Raw genomic sequence first — 23258 nt, forward strand, 5'->3', positions numbered from 1 at the left:
TGCTCAAAGCAGAAGCACTGGAATTAAGGGACATGCTCAAGTAAGGTTCATTACTTTCAGTAGGTCTACTGTAAGCAGAACTTGGTTGACACAACCCATAATTTCCAGGGTTCCTACCTTGGGAGTCCTGCAAGCTGCAGGTGAGAGATGGCAGCTCGCCTCACACAGAGGCTGAGAAGAAAGTAGAATGTGTTCCTCTCCCATTCCAACCCTGGGACCAAATCTTCCCCTCGACCCATCTCTGATCTTACCACTGGAAAAGCTCACGATGCCTTCTTCAACCACCAAGGTGGGCATTGCCCCGCTGCCCTGGAGCATGGACACAACCTTCTCATGGGAGCAGTTCCTGCAGAGCGAGAGAAAGACTCTTGTGACATTTCAAGGAGAGTTACAGCCGCACAAGAAAAGCCCTTCGAGGAAGGGCAGGTGGGTACTGCGCTGAGCAGGTTTGCACAAAGTAGGACAGCGTTCATCGACCTGGTACCCTCCAGACACATTGGACCACAGCTCCCATCAGCCTCTGCCAGCACAGCCAGAGCATCTGGAGACCACCCACCAGGTCAACAAAGGCTGAAGCAGGATAATGCATCTCCTTCTTGGGATGCATGGGATCCCAGAGGGGCATTGCAGCCTCCCTGGGTGCAGGCATTCCAGAACCCCAGGGGTGATCATGGGTAGACACAAAGGAGCAGCTCCTTCACCTCATATCCAGGCCGTTTAGGAACAAGATCCTATCCCCAGCTCTCAAGGATGCTTTGTCAGCTGGACTCCCTAGAGATGGAGGGCAGAGGGAGAGAGAGCACAAATTGATCAGTCATTCAGGACTGGGCAGATGATCCCCTGCCTCAAAAGGACAGTTTCCTGAAGATACACCCACACCAACCACACACCTTTCTCTTCACTGGTTGCATTTATGGGCTTAAAGTTTGGTCAGAGAAATTAAAAACATACAGAGAACTTGGAGTTAACCTGCAAGTGCCATTTCTGGAAATGAAACCATCAGCGGTATTCTGCAGGACACCTTGGTTCTGCTTACCAGGCAAGACGGACTCTATCCACACGGGGGCATGTCCACGTAACGTAAACCCAAAGCTCCTGCTGCCTTTGTAGACACGAACAGTCCTGGGGGAAAACAAGCAAGTTACTAGCTCTTATCAGTGGCAGAGCTCCTCCGGCACTGGGGGGCAGAGAGCAAGCGGGGATGGGGCGGACACACATCCCGGGGGCAGGGTGTGCGTCCTGGGTGCAGGGCACGCTGCCTGCAGAGGTGTGGCGCCCAGCGCGGGCAGGGGGGCAGCCGCGATAGCACCCTACTGGGATCAGGCTGCCGGGGGTGATGCGCTCCCCCCGCACTCCTCTTCCTCCGCCATTGGTCCTTATCTTGGTTGGCACTGGGGCAAGAGCTTCAGAAACTCCAGGGAAGAAGAAGCCTCCTTCTGGCTTCTATTCTCCAGCCCCACCTCCCTTTCCTTGTGTAGCTGAGTCTCCTTCTCCCCCCCCCCTTTTTTTTAAATAATAAAACTTTATTAAGACTTTTCATAATACAATAAAACAAATTAACTAACCTAACCAAAAGAAGAAAAGAAAGAACAGAGAAATGAAAAGAATTTAAAGTCCTCTCTCACAGGTATATCTTAACTTTTGCCCCATACAGAAAAGGTTGTACCTTCCCAGCTCTCACCTTCCCCCAGCCTAGGAGATCTCACCTCCCCTGCCTCCTTCAACAACCATCTATCACCTTCATTGGCATGCAGTTCTTCCCAGTTCTGCCATTACTATCTCTGGCTGTGGAGGCAAAGCCAAGCCATCATGGCTAGTGGCCACTGACGGCCTTCTCCAGCTCTATGAAGAAGAGGCTCACGAACCCTCACTGCACCTTGAACTTGGGCATCAGGGTCGCAGTTCCTAGCGTGGTTAGTAATTCTCAAGCAAGGTCCTGCGTCAGATAATGATACAGTGGTACCTTGGGTTATGAACTTAATTCGTTCTGGAGGTCCGTTCTTAACCTGAAACTGTTCTTAACCTGAGGTACCACTTTAGCTAATGGGGCCTCCCACTGCCTCTGTGCCGCCGCCGCGCAATTTCTATTCTCATCCTGAAGCAAAGTTCTTAACATGAGGTACTATTTCTGGGTTAGCGGAGTCTGTAACCTGAAACGTCTGTAACCTGAAGCGTCTGTAACCCGAGGTACCACTGTATACTGGATGGCTGAAGGAGAGAGACATAGAGATGGTCTGCTCTGCTTGTTGCCATGGTTGTTGTCCCCACCATTGATGGCTTGCGGTACAAAGGAAGGTCGATGTGGCATGTTACCTATGCACACCCCACAGCATCAGCATCAAGAGCATGGGGAAGGCCACCAGCTTAGGAAAATGTGACAGATTGTTATTTCAAAACCAGCACTTCTTTGTTTGTTTACGACATTTCTATTTAACCGCAGGTGAAAAAACAGCAGATAGAATCAGGATTCAAGGTGACCTTAACAGGTTGGAGAACTGGGACAAAACTAACATGAATTCCGACAGGGACAAAGGTAAGGTTCTGCAATTAGACAGAAATATTCAGATGCACAGATGCAGGATGGGGGACACCTGGCTTGACAGCAGTGCATGTGAAAAGAATCTAGGTGTCTCAACTCTACAATTCTAGGATCAACAGCTGGCAGCCTTGTACGGCACCTGTTAATTCAAGGGTAGCCAATGTGGGGCCCTCCAGTTGTTAGAATCATAGAGTTAGAAGGGAACCTGAGGATCATCTAGCCCAACCCCCTACAATGCAGGAATATGCAGGTGCCCCATATGGGGATCAAACCAGCAACCTTGTCATTATCAGCACCACCCCCTAACAAACTGAGCTATCCTATGAGAGTACAACTCCCATCAGCTCCAGCGCACATGACCATTGGCTAGGGAGTCTGGAGGGCACTCCATCAACTACGCTCCTGTGCTAAACAAGCTGATACATAAAACAAAACACTTAAGAAGAATCACACAGGGGTTTGTTTTGCAGCCCTTATGATTCTGCCGGGATGGCTTCTTCCTTCATTCTATAGATTTACAGATCTATACTGTTTAAATCGCAGAATGCAAACACCTGCAGTGAGTTCCAAAGGTCTGTGGGAAGGAGGAGTTACCTGCGTGCAGCCCCTGAGCCCACATTGCTGGCGATGAGGGAAGTCGCCTTCCTCAAGCTTTTGCCGTTCTCCTCGTGGCTCCTCGGCACTGAGCTGGCCCGCGTGGAGACCAGGAGGCGCTCGTGGTGGTCCTCGCTGCGGCTGCGCCTCAGCCGACTGGCAGAGTGCTTGCTCTTGGCGTGGCACAGTTTGCTGATGAGGCTCTGGGAGACCACCTCGTCGAAGCGCTGTCGGTGTTTCCTGGGGATGAAGATCCTGGAGAACATGGCAAGGGAGAAGCGTTAGGGAAGTGGCAGAGAAAGGGCAGGGCAGGTTCCAGCAATCCAGAGCCTTACAAACCCATCACGGTGGAAGAAAACCCAGCATTTATAAGAGCACAGAGGGAGGTGAAGCAGAGTCCTCTGATCCTCAGCTGCTGCGTCGTGTTATTATCAGAATCAAATGCACAGCTCGTCCTCCTGAATGCTGGATCTAAACACCTTGCAAAGAGAGGAGCAAGCTTCTGCGCTCACTACAGCCATGTGCCGGTTGCAATTTGGTGCCTTTCACTATTTCACCAGCTACCCTTTTATTCTCCCAACATAGGAAGTACGTCGGATCTGGCAGGTGAAATCTGCACACGGGTGACACGCTTGCCGTTTGCAAGCCAGCCCCGAAGTGTGGAGTATTTTTAAAGCTCAACTCACAGATGGTGTTTTCTCTTCACTACGGTCTGACAGCAAAATCACAATGAGCTCACCAGCCCCGCATCCCACCCCGCTGAAGGCATCTTTGCTGCGCTTGGCATTCGGGAACGCAAACACCCACGCCAAGCCTACCCACGCAGGCAGAGCAGCTGAGGACGCTTTGGTCTTTTTGCAGGGCTACTCGGCAGCTACCAGGATGCCCAACATATTGGAACGAAGCCGCTGCCAGGTGGAATCGAGCGTGGGCTTTGATTTCCCATTACCTCTGCAGGGGCATCCAGGTTGAGATGGACCTCACCTGAGGCTTAAGGTGTGTGTGCAGAGGTGCGCTCAGTGGAAGACTGATGGCATTGCTGTGAGATAATGTTTCATTTATACCAATATACAGGATGAGCATAGGGTGAAAGGATGCAGGGGTGGACTACATGACCCTTGGAGTACTTTCCAACTAGGCAACGCTACGATTAACACTCAGGCAGGGCCTATTCCCCACTTGGTGGTGGGGGAGGTAATCAGAGGGCTGTTGAAGGGACCCCAAGAACATACATTGGGCAAAAGATTCCTGCACTGCAGCGGGTTGGACTAGATGACCCTCATGGTCCCTTCATAGAATCATAGAATCATAGAGTTGGAAGAGACCACAAGGGCCATCGAGTCCAACCCCTTGCCAAGCAGGAAACACCATCAGAGCACTCCTGACATATGGTTGTCAAGACTCTGCTTAAAGACCTCCAAAGAAGGAGACTCCACCACACTCCTTGGCAGGAAATTCCACTGTCAAACAGCTCTTACTGTCAGGAAGTTCTTCCTAATGTTTAGTTGGAATCTTCTTTCTTGTAGTTTGGAACCATTGCTCCGTGTCCGCTTCTCTGGAGCAGCAGAAAACAACCTTTCTCCCTCCTCTATGTGACATCCTTTTATATATTTGAACATGGCTATCATATCACCCCTTAACCTCCTCTTCTCCAGGCTAAACATGCCCAGCTCCCTTAGCCGTTCCTCATAAGGCATCGTTTCCAGGCCTTTGACCATTTTGGTTGCCCTCCTCTGGACACGTTCCAGTTTGTCAGTGTCCTTCTTGAACTGTGGTGCCCAAAACTGGACACAGTACTCCAGGTGAGGTCTGACCAGAGCAGAATACAGTGGCACTATTACTTCCCTTGATCTAGATGCTATACTCCTATTGATGCAGCCCAGAATTCAACTCTACAATTCTAGGGCATCCACCTAACCCCAGTCCTACAATATTTTTCACTGCCTGCTTTGTATGCAATTAGGCTATTCCCTCCCACACACACTTGTGGCGGAGGTTGCAGGGCATGTGGAGCACCAGCTGGCAGACTGCCTGGGGGGCTCCTGCCACTTAAGGCACCAGCCCCACCCTGCCTAATGGGCTAGGCAAGTTCTCCTGACCGCAGGCGTTCTTTGCAAATGGCTTTGCCCGAGGGGGGTCACCACCGTCCTCCCCTTTCCCCTTCTTGCTCCAGAGATGAGAAGGCCTTGCACCTTTCTCCTCCTCCAGCCTCCTTGCTTCTCCCTGCCTTTCCCTTCTGTCTCCATTGCCTGAAGCCCAGGCAGGCAGCCTCCCCTCCCGCTCCCCCTTCTCCTGCCTCTTTCACAGAGCTGCCTGTTTCCCATGGAGGTGACGCCACTGCAGCTTCTCTGAAGAAGAGGGCTCCAAAAAGCATCAATTAATTGGCCTCAAATTACACCCTGTGATCAGGGGAGAAACTTCACACAGCAAAAGTATTAACAGCAGCAGCGGGAACAGCAGCTATTCTAGAAAAGGCAACACGTACTAATAGTTCACCCTTCGCAGAGTTACCACTCCTGGCTGCCCTTAACAGTGCCCAGAATAATTTGAGGTGAAAAAACTGTCCTTGGAAGGAATTGCATGTATGCAGCCAATTGATTTTGTTGCTAGGCTTAGCTGGACAGAAGGCCTGCCCCTGGGGGCTGCTGGATCTTCCTCCTCCTCCCCACCGGTACAAAGTGTGTTGCTTAGGGCACAGACCAGTGATATATTTCCCTGGCGTTAAAAACTTAAGATGAGTCTGTGATCAGGCCAAGGGCCCGTTCAGTCCTGCATCCTGTTCTGACAGTGGCCAACCAGATGCCTCTTCTGAGAAACCCACAAGCAGCGCCCAAGTAGACGTCAATAACCTTTTCCTCCATGAATTTGTCTGATCCTACTTGAAAGCCCTCCATGTGGGTGCCATCACTGCTTCCTGTGGCAGTGAGTGCCACAGTTGAACTATACAGTCGCTCACTTGAATCCCTCTCCTACTGAGGCAAAAAGGAAATTGAATGAAAATAAGGCCAGTGGCCGGGGAGGGGGTTGTGGATGGGAGGCAGCAGAGAGGAGGGGAGTGGTGACCAGTGCGCTGCTTGTGGGCCTAGATCTGCTGCCACTCCCAATGGCCCAGAGGCTGAGGCAAATGCCCTCTCCTGATTTGCAGTCAAGTGATGGGCCCAGAATAGCACATAATCAGAGAGAAGTAGCAGGGAGTGGGATATTTCTATCTGCCTTCTCTGCACCATGCATAACCTTATGCACCTCTATCATGTCTCCTTTTTCTTGCCTTTTTTCTAAACTAGGAAGACCCAGAGGTTGCAACCGTTCCTCATCTGAGGACTAGTACTAGCTCTTTGATCATTCTGCACAGGTATCGTGCAGTTACGTTTTTGCACAAGAGGGAAAGGCAGCCAGCTGGTCAACAACCCCTCAAACTTGTTTCAGCTGCTGAGGAGGTTTAAATAGCCAAATAGATGGGCTGAGTCAAAGAGACACTCGCATCCATGTCAACAGGGATTGTGCAGAAGACCCTCCTGGTAGACTTTGATCTGTCATCTACCAGTCCCCAAACCTCCTGCCTGATGTGGCTCTTCATTTTTCTTCATTCTGGGTCACCTGTTGACAACTCAGTGAGAGCTGGTGGACGGGAGAGGGATGAGTGGGTTATCATTGCAAAAGCAGCTAAAGTGCACCTTGGACCTATCAGCTCCACAGGAAGACACATCTCCGGGTAGATTAAATACATCGCACTGGATTACTCTTGGTTTATAGCATATAAACCCAGCCAGTCTGCCAGATTGGGAGGGGTAGGAGGAGGGATGAAATGCCATAGCCTCAGGGGACTGCGTTAGCTTGAAACTAAGGACCAATTTACCCAGTTATAGCTGCCACAAATTGCTGGACTTGGCCTGGCGGCCAATCTTGCCAATATCTCTGATGCATACTGAGATCCTTGAGGCCGATGTCTCCTGCTGGGAAAGGCTCCAAGGACTGTGTAGAGAGCATCAGAAGGCTGGAGTGGGCAAAGGAATTTTTTTAAGAGCAGAGAAAGGAATGGTAGAGGTAGCATCGCTCTTCACAAACACAGGAATCCGCCTTGCATCAAGTCAGACTATGGTCGCCTTCACGCCATACATTGAAAGCCATATCATACCACTTTGAATAGTCATGCCTTCCCCCAAAGAATTCTGGGAACTGTAGTTCGCAAAGAGTTTGCTGAGAGTTGTTAGAAGGCCCTTATTCCCCTTACAGAGCTTCGGTCCCTGGGAAGAGGCATTGATTGCTAAATCACTCTAGGAACTGTACCCCTGTGAGGTTCTCCTAACAATTCTCAGAACCCTTCACTACACATCCCAGGATTCTTTGGGAGAAGCCAGGGCTGTTTAAAGTGATATCAGTGCTTTAAATGCACGGTGCAAATGTGGCCAAATTGGTCCATCTAGCTCGGTATTGCCTACACTGACTGGCAGAGGCTCCCTGTGGGCTTCAGATGGGGACATTCCGCAGTCCTATCCAGAGATGGTGGATGCATAGCATGCATAGCAGATGCTCTACCAATGAGCTGCAACCCTTCCTGTAGGAATGCAAGAAGCTGCCTTCCAGAGTCAGACCATTGGTTTATCAAGCTCAGTGTTATCTATTTTAACTGGAAATGGCTCTCCAAGGTTTCAAGCAGGGGACGTGCCCAGCACTGCCATGAGATGCCATTGAGGGCAGAACAAGTGAATCCAATTGGTCTTAGCACACATTGTTTTGGGTGGTGGCCTTTTTTAAAGTCTGCAAACAAAGCATTGCATCGCATTGATTGCATTTATACCCCACCTTTTCTCCAAGAAGCTTAAGGTGGTGTACATAGGTCTCCCCCCATCATCATTTAATCCCCACAACAACCCTATGAGGTAGGTCAGGCTGAGAGGCAGTGACTGGCCCAAGGTCACTCAGTGAGCTTCATGTCTGAGTTGGGATTTGAACCCTGGTCTCCCAGGTCCTAGTACAACACTCTAAACATTACACCACACCGGCTCTCATGCAAAATTGATTGTTCTGTTTTGAAGTTTCCTTTGCACTGAAATGAACGTAAGTTGCATAAATAGTTACATAACTCACCATTAAGTAGTGAGCAGTGATAGGAATAACATGGTATTTGGCAGAAACTGAACTGCATTGGAACGAAAACATAGGACAGGGTGGAAATTGTTGTCTTCTTACACTGCTCCCCAGGAGTAGCCTTTGATATTGTTGTGACAACTCTGGGAAATGTTTTTGGCTGGCAACAGATGACAGCTCCATGCTTCCTCCCCCCCTCACTACAGCTTTTTTTCTGACGGGTTTAGTAGGGCAACCTCCTGTCTGCATTAATCCCCTCTGTGCATACCCCCTGCTGCCATCTGCCTGACTTGCCATCGCTTCACATGGCCCAGGGCAGGAAGCCAGAAGAGGGGGAGGGAGGAGAGAGGAGAGAGGCCTCCGATGCTCTGCCAGGTATTTGGGTGACCTTCCCTATTAATAGGCAGAAACTCAGTCCCTGGGGTGCTATCAGTAGACTGACAGCTTGGTGGACTCCACAGTCGGCTGGGATGCATCGGAGAGGGGTGGGACCTGCTGCAATGCACCTTTTGGTAACCAGAGAAGATCTTGCCTTCCCTGCTTGGGGAATGTAATACACACTGATCAAGTGGCTTTTGTCCTTCCTCCTCTTCCGAAGGGTGACTCTGCCAGAGGAACAGCCAAGAGGGATGGGAAGACTGAAGAGGCAAAGCACAAAGGGCTAGCAAGGAACCTTCTGTCCCCAACTCCTCTCTTCTAAGCAGGCTTTCATAGGATCCTAGAGTTGGAAGGGACCCCATGGGTCATCTATTCCACCCCCCTGCAATGCAAGGATCTTTTGCAAAGCGAAAACAGCAAGCTTTTTGCTCTGGCTCAACCTTGTCACTCTCTGGCTGGCTGGCACTGTCCCCAGGGGACCTTCTGGCCACATGTCTCATGTGGGCCACTGCACACTGCTTGCCAAAACCAATACAAAATTCCTTCAAAGGGGACAGAGCTGGCCGGTCCTACCATGCAGCAGGCGGGAGCAGGGTGCTTCAAGTGCAGGTGGAATTTAGGGAGATGGATGAGTAGAGGAGCTGGTGTCCAAGAGATGCAGCTTTTTAAAGTTGGCCCTCAAAGAGATGGAGGGTAAGGCAAGCTCTTGGGCTGGCCCTGAAGGGGAGTACCAAAGGAAGAGCGATGCTCCTCAGGAGAGACTGAGCAGGCCTTGTTTTGATAGTTGGGAGTGTAAAGCTCCTCCTTCTCCCCAAGCTCCAGGAGCAAACTCTCCTCACTCCAAAGTGGGGGCTCAGCTGACATTTGCAATCTTCAAAGCCCATTCAATCGCATTGGTTGACTTGCTGTCAGTTCTGAGTTTTCCAATTCTAGCAGACTTTGAAATAATGGATCAGATTTTGGCACCCCGCAGTGCTGATGCAAATGGAGGAAAGAAGCTCTGTGGATCAAACAGTGGCTCCTATGATCTGACACACACATAACAAAAAAAAAATTTTTTTAGACAAAACTGCAAAAGCCCTTCCTTAGCTTGCTGTCGTCTTCTGCAGCTAGAGCAGCTTTCCACAACCTGGTGCCCTCCAACTATTTTATGCTACAAATCCCATCAGCCTCAGCCAGCCTAAATCACAGAGGCACAACCTAGAATCCAAAACATCTAAAGGGCACTGGGTTGACAAAAGCGTCTCTTGATGAATGCAAAGAAAAGTGGACTCTTTATTACTGCATTTGCAATTGTTCAAGATAAAACCTATTTTGGGGGGGGAAATTACTTTTGACATTTTAATGGACGTTTATTGTTTGTTTACAGATAGTTGCCTTGGTGATATTATCTTGTGTCGATTGCAGTAGTAATTGCATCACCACCCTGTTCATTGTTTTATTGTTTTGGCTCCCACCTGTCTGTCCATTCTCAAAAGCAAGGGCTGGCGGTCTGGTTGGATGGCCTCCTTCGCCCACTTGCTTGCTTACGCCAAGGCCGCCTCAGCTCCTGGCAACTAGCACCCCCTGGCCAGCCCCAGAGGCACTATTTGCCTGTGGAGCTTGTAGTCAGTGTTGCAACAAACAGCTGTGCAAGCCTTTGTGAGGCAGAGATGTGAGAGGGCATCAGATGAGGGAGGGAAGTAAAGAGGGACAGATGCCAGTGTTGCCTGCGGCACCCCTGACCATCATTCAAGGCACCTTAGGGTGCCACGGCATACTGGTTGGAAACCACTACCATAATGAGAAACCCACAAGGAAGACTCAAACACAAGAGCATTCTCCCCTCCTGTGGTTTCCAGCAACTGGCACTACAGCCTCAGTGTGCTTAGTCTGACAAAAAAGAGTCCCCATAAGATCCTCCCATGCCAACAGGGCATGAGGCAGGATGCTCAGGGCACTTCTCCCCAGGTCTGAGAAACCAAATGGTTCCCACAGTACCTCACTGGTTCAGCTGAGCAGGGAGTGCTCCAGGTGGGTGACAGGAGGGGCTGGGAATGAAGGTGCGTCTGTCTTCAGGCCAGAGGGTTGGCCCTGTAAGAATCCAAAATTATCCACATGGAATCAGATTGCCTGGGAGAGACTGGAAAGGGCTCAGTCTGCTCTCAGCCCTTGTTGGAGCAAGTGGCTCCCTTTGAGCTCTCCATGGTCCTGAAACTCCTACCTTCAACTGTGAAGAGTCCTGGGGAAGAAATGCATTGGAAGGCTGGTCTGAGATGGTTCTTGCTGCCTGAAGTGCAGGACAAAATGCCCCACCCACCCCCATCAGACAGCCCATGTACAGAAATGAAGTGGACTGGCCCTTCAACAGCATCCTCCAGCCTCCCCAGGCACCTGCCTCCCTCTGCCTAATGACAGAGCTGGCTCTGGTTCCCAGTCATGACTCAGGCCTTGAGACTATCACCCCTTGCCAGGCCTATGCAGAGAGACTTACCCAAATCCCGTTTGTTTTATGGGTTAGGGTTATTTATCCAGCAAGCCTCACTGATGGGTACAACATTTTAATACTGTCACATTTTTAGCAGTTTCTGCTAAAACAAAACATCCAAGCACAGAAGAAGGAGAATAAATTGATTGTTCTTCAGCTACTGCTAAAACAAACTCAAAAACGTTTTCTTCTGTAGTGGAGCATAGTGTCCCTAATGGGAAGAGATTTAATCTCTGCCAGAGACTCAACGCAGCTCAGTTCTAGAAACACACGTTCACCTGCAACCTCCAGGCAAGAGGGAAAGAAAGTAGCTCGACAAAAGAGGAGGCTGTCTAAAATATGTGACCTGCTGCCCTTGCTAGCCACTGTTGAAAAAGCAACCAAAGTAATAGTGGCAAATCAAAGCCTCCATCATACTGCATTGCAGAAAGGGAATATGCGAAAGCAATAAAATCCACTTGAAGAGCCTTTTGGAAAAGGGAAGCTTAAACATATAACTCATTATGAAAGGTCTCTTGGGAGATGAATACAGATACTCTTAAATTAAGTGTAGCCAAAAAGAACTTTTTAAAGAAAATATATTGGATGCTGAAACCACAGTCCAAAACCATTGCGGTTTGTTGTGTGAAACTGCAGTGCAAGGGTTCCTTCTGGTCCCTTACCTGAGGTTTACCTTTCCAGGTACTGAAAGAATTGCTCGACATCAGTGCCAATTTTGGAAGCCGGAGTCAGTACCCTGAGTTGTTGTTGTATAAAACCACAATTCTGCTGAGAAGAAGCTGGGTTTTATACATCCAACCACGTCAAGCAAGGCTAAGGAAACAGTGGAGATACAAACCAGAAGGACCCATTTGAGATTATTAGATTGAAGACCAGTTTTTGAGTCCATAGTGTTTGTGCAGTCCAGTGTGGTGTAGTGGTTAGAGTCAGGCTAGGACCTAGGAGACCAAGGTTCAAATCCCCACTTGGCCATGAGGCTTACTGGGTGACCTCATCTGCCTCAGAGGGCTGTTGTGGGGATTAAATGGGGGGGGACCACATACACCAGCTTGAGCTCTTTGGAGGAAGAAGGTGGGATATAAATGCAATATATATGAAATGAATGAAAAACCAAAATGGCAAGTCCAGGAGGTACAACTTAGGCTGACCTGGTGCCCTTCAGATGTTTGGTACTACAACTCTCATCAGCCCCAGCCAGCAACTTGGAAGGCACAAAGTTGGTGAAGCCTGATCTAAAGCAATGGTAGGCAGCGAAATACCACACTGTCCCTCAAACCCATTCCAATTGCAAGAAGAGAAGAGCTCAGGGACAACCCAATAGCCCTTTCCTGCATTGCAGGACCCTTTTCCTTCAATTCATGGCAGCCCATAAAGACTGACTGCTAGCTCAGATCCTTATACTTTATGAAGATAAGAAGCAGCCTCCTCCATATCCAGATCAGCTACTGGGGATGTTTCTTCAACCAGAGATGCTACAGATAAACCCCAAGACTTTTGGGGAACAAATCAAGTAGAGGCCTGAATCTTTTACTGTGCCCTGCATGTTTCTGGGTAGGAAATAAATTTGGGGGGAGGAGGATGAGCAGCAGGAGTGATCTGAGTCACTAGGTAAGGTATTAATTTGAGGGAATAATTAATTTAAGATGACCTAATTTAGGGATGATTTAGGAGGGTACAGTGGTTCTTGGAGGGGAACTGAGCTGATCTGCAAACCTCAGAGGCTGCCATGTACCAAGCTCAACCATTGATCCATCTAGCTCAGTATTACCTACACTGACTGGCAGCAGCTCTCCTGAGTTTCAGGCAAAGGACATTCCCAGCCCTACTTAGAGATGCCATCAGGGATTGAACCTGGGACCTTCTACAGGCAAATCAGGCACCCCACCACTGACCTATTTGCAGCAGGATCTTTGGGGAAATTAATGGGGGTATACAAATGAAAGAGGAATTGGGTTGAGGTATTCTGGGCTGGGCTGCAAATTAAATAAAGGATTGATTTGGAATTTATCTGAAGGGGAAATCAGTTAATTTTTCTTCTGTGGCATTCTAGATCCACATCTGTTCATATGAACCAGGAGGAGGAGATTTCATACAAATATGCATCTCTGGTCCCATGCCCCAAATCTTTTAGGCCCCTAGCAACATCCCCAAATGCAGAATCTTCACCCCAGACCTATGCCCATTCCCCATGCTATAAATCTCTGTAATGCTGTCACTGTAAGCAAAGCAGTTTGGCCGTCTGACAAACTCACAAAAAAAATTGCAAATACTTCAGTGAACTAATTACTGATTTTGCAGCATACTGTGCTTGTCATGCTCACCCTGAAAAGGTGACCCAAAATAGGCAAGACTGACTGTTATATTTATAGAGGACTGGCTAAAGTAGGTGAAAGAGAACGCAAGCGTTTGAGTTTCACATAATTCTTCATCGGGAATGTAGCAATCTTTCAAGTACACACAGAGCACTGCTGAGTTTCACAAGGGACTGGAAAACAGTTGCCTTGCTAGGTCTGTATAATGGCAAAAGCTGGGAAATCTGAATTGATAGCAGGCTGCTTGCAAAGCTAGCCTTAAAAGTGCAAATGTTTTCCAGTAGCTTGGAACCCACCAAGCTGACTCTAGTGAGTTCACTTTCCATTCCACCAAGGGAAGAATTCTTTGAAGACTGAAAGCTTGCATACTTCTACCCTAATCTGCCCATTTCAGTTTTTCCAAGTTTCTTATTTTTCCAGCTTGCCACTTTTCTTCACGAGTGTGAAGAAAAAAATTTTAAAGTCCTCATCAGAATTCATCAACATTACAGGATATGTTTCTCCTAAATATATACATTTTGCATGTAATTTGCACATTTTTGCAAACTCATTTAGTGGATTTTTGGTACGTTATTTTCACATATACACACACTTTCCCCCCAACGTATAAATTTTCATATGCATTTTTTTTGTGGGGGGGAGAACCCAGCTTTTGCAATCCAAATATCAACCGATAGATGTGTTTCTATCTGCATGTTGGTTCCACAACTGAAAATCAGGTAAGGTTCACACTACAATGCAAACTGAGCTGAACTGAATTTCTCCACCCATATCAGCCTGAGCTGGTTCAAATATTTTGCCATTACTCCCTGCCTCTTCAGATTGTAATAACGAAGGGGATTGGGTGTCTGACCACAATGTGTCTAGATCAGTGGTAGAGCATCTGCTTTGCATGCAGAAGTTTCCAGGATTCAATCTCCAGTGGCATCTATAGATACAGCTGGGGGGTGGAAGTCCTTGCCTGAAACCCTGGAGAACCACTGCTGCAAGTCAGTGTAGACAACACTAAGCTAGATGGACTGTTGGTCTATGTGACCTGTGCCAGTGTAATGCATGCACCCAGAAAGAACCTATTCTCACATCAGTGGGGGACCAAGAAGCTTTAGGATCACGGGTCTAGAATCACTATTTTAAAAGAACCCTTTCCCAAAAAGTGTAGCACCCAGCTTCTCTGCAATCCCCCTGCAGATTTAACAGCGGTCCAAAGTCATCTCAAGCTTTGAGCATCAGCCGTCTCCATCATCAAGATTACCCACCAGCAGCCCCTAACTGCCCCGTCTTGCCACAACATCTGGTCACCCCCGCTGACCTTGGTGTGTGACAGTAACCCCATGGTGTCCAGGCCACCGTTTCCCTGGTAACGAGAGCCCAGAAATCCCTTTTTGTCATGAAACACTTCGGACGGGAGGACTCTCATGCGTCTACCAGACTGCAGCAGAATTGTAAGTCTAAAATAAAAAGTTTGTCTCTCTCTCTCTCTCCCTCTCCCTCTTTAACCGGGTCACATCTGCAAAAGCCGGTTGTTTTCTTTGCTTCCTTTTCTCCTTGCTCCTAGAGGATGCCAGCAAACCTTTGCAGATGCAGTGTGCTACAATTCATTGCAGAATTAAGTGGTTTGAGTAAAAAAATCATAAAGGCATTCTCTCTCTCTCTCTCTCTCTCTCTCTCTCTCTCTCTCTCACACACACACACACACACACACAAACATACACACATACAGAGCCTTCTGAGTCCAAGAAAAGACCAATTTGCCACTTACCCAAGACAGCTCATCTTCCGATTCTGTCGTTCTTCTCTCGCATCCTTGAACGGGAGACTAAAAATGTGCACTTTTCCAGTGTGTGCAAACCATATGGCAGTGTTGGGGGGGGGGTTGGAGAGACACACAAACAGGAGAAGCACGTGCTCAGCCCCTTGCCTCCCCGCCCCAGCCAAACGGATAAAGAAAATGTCAGCAAATTAAAATCAGATAGAGCTTAATTCTGGATAAATAGGTTGGAAATCCATGGGAGCCAGAAAAAAAGAATAAAACAAATAAATAAGCAAACAAATAATAATGATTAAAGGGGAAGGGGGGGAACGAGTCTAGTGGAGAATGTGATGGGGGGGCAGATGCAGGGGGTCGTTGATCCAGCCAGAGGATTTAGCATGTGTTGGATGTAGGGAGCCAGGAAGGATGCTACAAGCAAAATGCTATGCAAGGAAGATATCAATCGCTCCTGCAAAAGAGGAGGGTAGTGTACTGTATATAACACAAGAGGCTGTCCGGAAGAGTAGCAGTTCTCCCACCCCGCTCCCCTTGGTGGTGGAAATCAGCAATGAAGGAAGATCCAATCAGGCAGCCACAGAAGGTTCTTGTCTCTCCTTGGAATGTCAGAGATGCATTGCTGGGTATGGGAGACTACGGCCGCAGTCAAGGGTGCGCAAGGAGGGAGATGGGGAATGATTAACAATCTCACACCACACATGCATTAACACACACACACACACACACACACACACACAGGCACTCTCCCTCCCCCAAAGCAAAAGCAGCAGGAAAGTTGTCTCAATCCCACAGCACAAGTGGCAGAGCTGAGCATGATATCAGAGCCCAACCTTGGAATCTACTCTGCATGGTGTCAGTGCTCAGCCCTGGAATGTTCCAAGTGAGAACAATAGCAGCAAAGACTCTGCCACGGTTTCATTGTCTGACCTTGAGCAAGATTTTCTTTCTCTCTCTTGCTCGCTCTCTTTTCAACTCAGTTTTCCCATATGGGTAATGGGGCCACAGAGGCCCACCTCATAGGGAAGTTTTGAAAGCTCTAAAGCTTTTAAAGCAGTACTTTTTTTTAAAAAAAGCAACATAGTAAAGATAATTGCAGTTTTCTGTTTTCCACCCTCCCAATCCATTTTTCCTTTTGTGTTGTGTCTTTTAGTTTGTACACATGTGGGCAGAGGAATGTCTTATCATTGACATTTGTAAGCTGCTCTGGGAGTTGTTTCAGGACGAACAGCAAGAGAAAAATATTGTAAATAGATACATGATAATAATGTGTCAAAGAAGGTAAAATTATGGCATTGGCACTCTCACGCAACAAGAGGCAACAAGATTCTCTGACCCACGAAGTACCTGCGTATGAACTTTATTAGAAAATGCCCAGAAACCTAGAAATTCTTTTTAAAAAATCAAGATGGAGGAAGCCAGATTTTCAGTTAGAGTTGGAAATATTAAGCCCATTTCTGAGCACCGCAGTTTAAGAAGGATGTTGACAAGCTGGGCATGTGCAGAGGAGGGTGGCCAAGATGATCAAGGATCTGGAAACAAAGGCTATATTGAGCTACGGTTGTGGGAGTTGGGTCCGTTTAGCCTGGAGAAGAGAAGACTGAGAGGTGATGTGATAGTCACCTTCAGATATGAAAAGATGGAGCAAGTTTGTTTTTAGCTGCTCCAGAGGGTAGAACCCAAACCAAGTGACCAGGAAGGAGATTCCAATTAAACATTAGGAAGACTTTTCTGATGGTAAGAGCTGGTCGACAGTGGAACGGACTCCCTGAGAAGGTGGTGGACTCTCCTTCATTGGAGGTTTTTAAGCAGAGGTTTAGATGGTCATCTGTCAGAGCTTCCTGAGCTGCGATTCCTGCATTGCAGGGGGTTGATGGGACCTTTGGTTCCCTTCTAGGATTCTAGATTTCAGTGTTGCTAGCTTAGACTAATGGAGAGGAGAATGTTGCCCAGATGAAGTCGCCTTCCCAGCCTGCACTATGTCTTCCCCTCTCGTATCCCCGGGGATTATTCCGCAGTGGGGCACTGTCTGCACGTGAGGCTCATAGCAGGGATTAGAGACCCTGGGAGCTCCTGGTCATTAAGCAATCAGGCCTCCATCTGGCCCTGTTTTCCCAACTCCTGCTTGTAATCTGTGGAACCAGGAGAAATTGCAATATCCAGGAAAAAACTCACAAAGGGTTAGGCATAGTGGGATGCCAACTAACCACACAGCCTGAGCTTAAGACAAACCTGATTCCATTTGCCAACATTCTTCCCAGTCTCTTGAGCACAATCCTGGATATTACGGCATCTCAAACCTGCCACATTCTGTTCTTTGTTTCCCACCCCCCAGCAATGTTATCTGGGCTTAATTACAATTTTAAAAATAATAGAATAAACCAATCCAAATGCCATCATCCCACAGTCCCAAGGAGAGGGGTGGGAGTGCTTACGTGCAGAGTACGCAGGTAGGAATCGGGAAGAAATTTGGTTTGGTTCACCATTTAATGCCGACGTACTTAATATGTGAACTGAAATACAGTGACCCTTTTGACATTTGCTTTGAATTCCACAATGCAGTTCTCCAACCAAACGGTATGGGCAAGTAAAGGTAAAGGTAAAGGGACCCCTGACCATTAGGTCCAGTCGTGACCGACTCTGGGGTTGTGGCGCTCATCTTGCTTTCTTGGCCGAGGGAGCCGGCGTACAGCTTCCAGGTCATGTGGCTAGCATGATTAAGCTGCTTCTGGCGAACCAGAGCAGCGCATGGAAACGCCGTTTACCTTCCCGCCGGAGCGGTACCTATTTATCTACTTGCACTTTGACGTGCTTTTGAACTGCTAGGTTGGCAGGAGCAGGGACCGAGCAACGGGAGCTCACCCTGTCGCGGGGATTCGAACCACCGACCTTCTGATCAGCAAGTCCTAGGCTCTGTGTTTAACCCACAGCGCCACCTGCGCAAAAGATTCATATATACTGTTGAAATGGACATGCAAAAATGTGTGATGTTAAGGGAAATTCCTTGCAAAAATGTCCACGTTAGGCAAAATTCCATACAGAAATTTATGTGTTCAGGAGAAAAGCGCCCTCAAAGTTCTATGAGGACTTCCTTTATCTAAAAAAATTGTAAGCTGGTGCAAGAAAGTGGCAGACTGAGCTGAAAACTGGAAAACAGAGAAACTGAGAGAACCTGGAATTGGCAGATTCACCCATCCTGGCACGGAAGAGATGGAAGAGGATAACAGAGGCAAAGCAGGCCAGCAGGAAGGTAAGATGAGCACTGCAGCTGGATCAAACCAAAGGAAGCCCATAAAGTCCAGCATCCTTTTCTCACAGTGCCCAACCAGATGCCTGGGGAAAGTTCCCAAGCAATAAAAAAGTAAAGGTAAAGGACGCCAGACAGTTAAGTCCAGTCGTGAACGACTCTGGGGTTGCAGCGCTCATCTCGCTTTACTGGCCGAGGGAGCTGACGTTTGTCTGCAGACAGTTTTTCTGGGTCATGTACCCAAGCACAAAAGGCAACCAGTTTCCAGGATCTGGCATTCGGAAGCATTGCTGCCTCTGACATTGGAGGCACTGGCGGAAGAAGAGGGGTGCGGGGAGAGTGCACCACCACCGGCAGCACGATCCCGGTAGGGTGCCATCGCAGCCACCCCCTCGCCCACACTGGGCACCACACCCTTGCAGATAGTGTGCCCCGCCCCCAGGACATGCGCCAGCCCCGCCCCTGCCTGCTCTCCGCCCCCCGGTGCCGGAGCATGAAGCTCTGCCACTGGTTAGAGGTACAACACAGCCATCAGGGATAGCCATTGAAGAAATCAGGTGTGCTGGGGCACTCAGAGACCTTTGTGCCACTCGTCTCACATGCATGAAGGTTATCAACAAGGGCAGGGAGGATCGCATAGAAAAGGTGTCCAAAACTCAGTACCTGATATTGTCTATAAGGAGATGGTGCGAGTCCTTGGTGAGGATCATGGGGAGGGCGTAAGCTAAGTAATCAACCTTCCTCTCAGCTGCATATTGCTTTAAGATGGTGAACATCTTCTCTTTCACCTCTGGTTGGTCACCCAGGATCTCTTGCACCTGCACAAAGGACAGAGCAAAGTGGGAAATGGGGGAGCTTGCAATTTAAATTTGTTATGTGAGATCGTAAACCGCTTTGCTGTTGTTTTTTAAAAAATGAAACTGTGGGGGGTTTTTTACACAAAAATAGAGAATTAAACATTCCACCCACCACCTCCAAAAGGTCTCCAGACCTAGAAACAACAAACTTTTCAAGGTAGCAAATTCCTTTCCTCTGCATTCTTGTTTTAGGTACCTGGAGTCTTTATTGCTAGTGTTATTCTCTATGGACTAAACGGGACCTGTCAGGGTGACTATGACAGGCCTAGAATGCTTTGCTACAGAGGCTCAAAGTTAAAAAGCAGAAAGGCAATCCCATCCCATTATGGGAAGATGGGATATTGTGCTTTTGACCACCCAATCTGTTTTTTCAAGCTGAGAATAAAAAGTTTATAAGGTCACACTTGGGTCAACTGCATGGTGAAGGGTCTGCTCCAGTGATGGCTGCAATATGGTGGGCAAATTCTGGTGCTCACCAGAGGAGGGCAGCAGAGAACCCTCAAAGCATTTTAAAAACAAAACTCCACAATGCGCACCCCACATGATCCAGACTCCAGTACCAGGTGTGCCCTTTTTTCGTCTGCAATAATTGCAGATCATTATCACCTTCCTGGGGCCAGGACCTCTCCCCAAACTCCACTCCTCATTTCCCCTGTTCTGCACTCTCATCAGAGGCTAGCGTGCACTCCTGAATTACAGTCATGTCTTTTGCGTGCCTTAATAGAGGGTGGAGAGATATATATTTGGTATTTGCATGGCTGGGACAACGTGCAATGAGCATGTGCAAAAGGAAGGGTTGCTCCACCCACTGTGGCCTCTGGCTCCACCCACCATTGGCAAATGCCAGCCCAGAAGTTTGCCGACAGAGGCATGTGGCCCTCAGGCTGAAAAGGACTCCGTTCTCTTGCTTTAACAGAAGCTACAAGCTGACCTCTCTTATCCTTCTTGTTGGGTCCTTTCCTGGTGGAACCTTTCCTGGTACAGAGCCTATTCTGACCCCCAGGGTTCAGTTATTTAGTGCTAGCAATTCTGTGTACAGTGTTACCTCAGGTTAAGTACTTAATTTTGTTCTGGAGGTCCGTTCTTAACCTGAAACTGTTCTTAACCTGAAGCACCACTTTAGCTAATGGGGCCTCCCGCTGCCGCTGTGCCACCGGAGCATGATTTCTCTTCTCATCCTGAAGCAAAGTTCTTAATCTTAGGTACTATTTCTGGGTTAGCGGAGTCTGTAACCTGAAGCGTATGTAACCTGAAGCGTATGTAACCCGAGGTACCACTGTATTAGGTAGAAGGAATAACAGTGCTGCCCCTTTAAGAAGAGATAGCACCTTTTCCCCTTTTTAGACCCCAAGGCAGGTTGGGAAATGTAGGCACAGCAATATCCTACTTTCTATTGGCTCTGTCAGAGAGCGGGAAAATACCTCCTTTCTATTGCCTCTGGCCAGAGTGGAAAGAAACCTCCCTGCCTTCCTCTAGTGGCAGTCTAGTTATGGCAAACCCAAGAAGGGTGAACTCATCCTTACAGAGCTTCACAGAGAACTTCATAAAAAGTTTCTAATCTACACTCAGAGCCATAGAACAGCCTATTTGAATGTGAGCAATATTTCTACATGTGCCTTGATTATCTTAATGAATCTATGTAGGAGAGTTTTGTTAATACTATCCAGAAAGAGAGAGAGAAATCGCCAGATGAAACAGAACCCAACCTGCTCGCTGCTGCAGATCAAATGGCAGTTAAAGTGACAGCTACAAAGCCCAGCTCAAGTTTTATTAAGTATCTCTATCTGGTTTTTACACCAACATTCAATGGGGAAGGAATGAGAAATTTAACTCAGGTCACATTCAAAGGCAGACTTGCCTAAATCACCATTTCCAAAACAGTATACAAACTCATCCTTGGAAATGCATACTTTTCTGAATTTTTCAATGCAGTTCTCCAGTCAAGTAACATGTGCAAAACCGCATATACAGTGTGCATACAAATGCATACGTTAATGAAAATAACAGAAAAATGCATCATATTGGGCAATGTTGCATGCCCAGGTGCGTATATTAGGAGAAAACAGCACTAAATATTGATGAGTTTTTGAAAGGATTATATGCATATGTGGTGTGGAAATGTGAAGAACTGAACACCAGATTGTAAAAAATGAGAAACAAAGAGAAACCGAAATTGAGAGATGCACCTCCTCCTCACACAACCAGTTGCCAGGGCACTTTACCAAAGTTAGAGTTAAAATGCAACCAAGTATCAGCAAACTACATCTGACCACTCAGCTCTGATCAACAGCAGGGTGGGAGCTCAGACTCCCCTTCTCCCTTTTCTGCAAGATGGGCAGAGGTGAAACCAAGGAGCACCAAGCCCCTCTGGCACTCTGTCCTCTGTGCCAAAGCCTGCCCACATCTGGGTGGGTCTTGAAGCACAGGAGGAACAGAGGGAAGGAAAGCACCACTCATTGCCAGCGCACTCTGGCCTGAACAGAGCTCAACTGCCCCCAAACACTCTGTGTGGTTACTTTCAAACACTGTCCCAGTTTGGACATCACACTAAGCTACGGTTGACAAGAATGAGCCAATTTCAGGAATGGACAAATCTATTTCTAATATCTCGTCTTAAGTTTGCTTCACTCCATTTCCTGCAGACATTTGCAAAAGAAAGTATGGTTTGTTTAAAGAAGCCTGATTGATATGAAGCACAAACAAGCCATATGAACAAACCATACTTAACATGAACCACAGTTTAAGGTTTGGGCAACACACTAAACTGTGGCTGGTGGAAAGTCAAAGCAAAAGCTTCTGAACTCCTCCTCTCACCCTCATCAGAAGATAGGGTAATATTGCTCATTCTTAACGTGTTAAACTGCATTTCAGGGTGATGTACAAATGCAGCCGTACAGCCCTCATTCGCACATACTACAGACATTTTGTGCATGCTTTCAAAAGAGCGGTAAGTTGTGTCATGACCCTGTCCTCAAGGTCCCAGTGTTAATTCTGAGGAGGACTCTGGTTCAAATAATGCACGTCACCCCACTTGAGGAGTAACCCTCAGCACTGCCTGCTACACTGCCCTAGCCTGAGGATGTGGTGCAGGCATAGGCAAACTCGGGCCCCCAGATGTTTTGGGACTACAACCCCCATGATCCCTAGCTAACAGGACCAGTGGTTAGGGATGATGGGAATTGTAGTCCCAAAGCATCTGGAGGGCCGTGTTTGCCTATGCCTGATGTGGTAGCTCTCTCATCATACTCAGAGTTTGATTCTCCTGCAGCCTCCCTGCTCTACAACCACATGCAACTGCAGAATAAGCTACATAACAATGACATAGTGCAAACAGTACTCTGGGGGGGGGGGAGGCAAAATCACTAGAAGGTCAAGACTTTGTAGCCTTTTGAAGGCATCAGATGACTCCAAGCCTTTGCTGAGACAACATCTTCCCTGACTCACTAGGAGCTCTCCCAGGTCCTTATGCTCTTGACTCGCCGTAACTGTCCAAGGTCCTGATCTGCCTTGCCCTAGTCTGGTCCTATTCACCCATTTCCCCTGCATTCCCCTGGGCCACAGCAGAACAGGATAGGTTTCTCCACCCCTGCAACAATCCATCCGCAATGCTGGCATGGTTATGGGAGCTAGAGTGAGATGCATAAGCAGAAGAGAGGGAGCTGTTCACATCCCCCCTGGTGCTCGTCCCACTTTGATGCTCTCCAAAGCCAATTATCACAGGCTTTTTGTAACCTACATCCAGAAACCACAAGGTACCCAGCAGTTTCAAGGCACCATCATGTGACCAGGATGGAAGTCCTAATGAGGCACCAGACATTTCAAGGTTACTACATCTGGAGCAGCGACAGCAAGAAAGGGGTCTCTTCAAGGAAGCTGCCTTGCATCCCTTTCCATCTCTCATGATGGGGAAAGCAGGATTCTTTGGAAGACAGAGAAGGGAGCTCAGTGGTAGAGCAGTGTGAAACCCTGGAGTGCTGCTGCCAGTCAGTGTAGACAATACTAGGCTACATG

General features: G+C 48.0%; 1 protein-coding gene across 5 annotated transcripts in view; it reads right to left on the minus strand.

Annotated features, from left to right (window-relative positions):
* The window catches only part of GRID2IP (Grid2 interacting protein), a 64826-nt gene that overhangs the window by 30617 nt on the left and 10951 nt on the right, over positions 1-23258 (minus strand). For all 5 annotated transcript variants that reach the window (XM_053365241.1, XM_053365240.1, XM_053365239.1 and 2 more), the window contains 5 exons: positions 19054-19208; positions 3134-3388; positions 1037-1122; positions 702-771; positions 252-346 (listed from right to left, as the gene is read on the minus strand). In XM_053365241.1, the coding sequence (XP_053221216.1) occupies positions 252-346; positions 702-771; positions 1037-1122; positions 3134-3388; positions 19054-19208 (661 nt within the window). The remainder of the gene's footprint in view (positions 1-251; positions 347-701; positions 772-1036; positions 1123-3133; positions 3389-19053; positions 19209-23258) is intronic.

This window comes from Podarcis raffonei, chromosome 14 (assembly GCF_027172205.1).
Source record: "Podarcis raffonei isolate rPodRaf1 chromosome 14, rPodRaf1.pri, whole genome shotgun sequence".
NCBI lineage: Eukaryota > Metazoa > Chordata > Lepidosauria > Squamata > Lacertidae > Podarcis > Podarcis raffonei.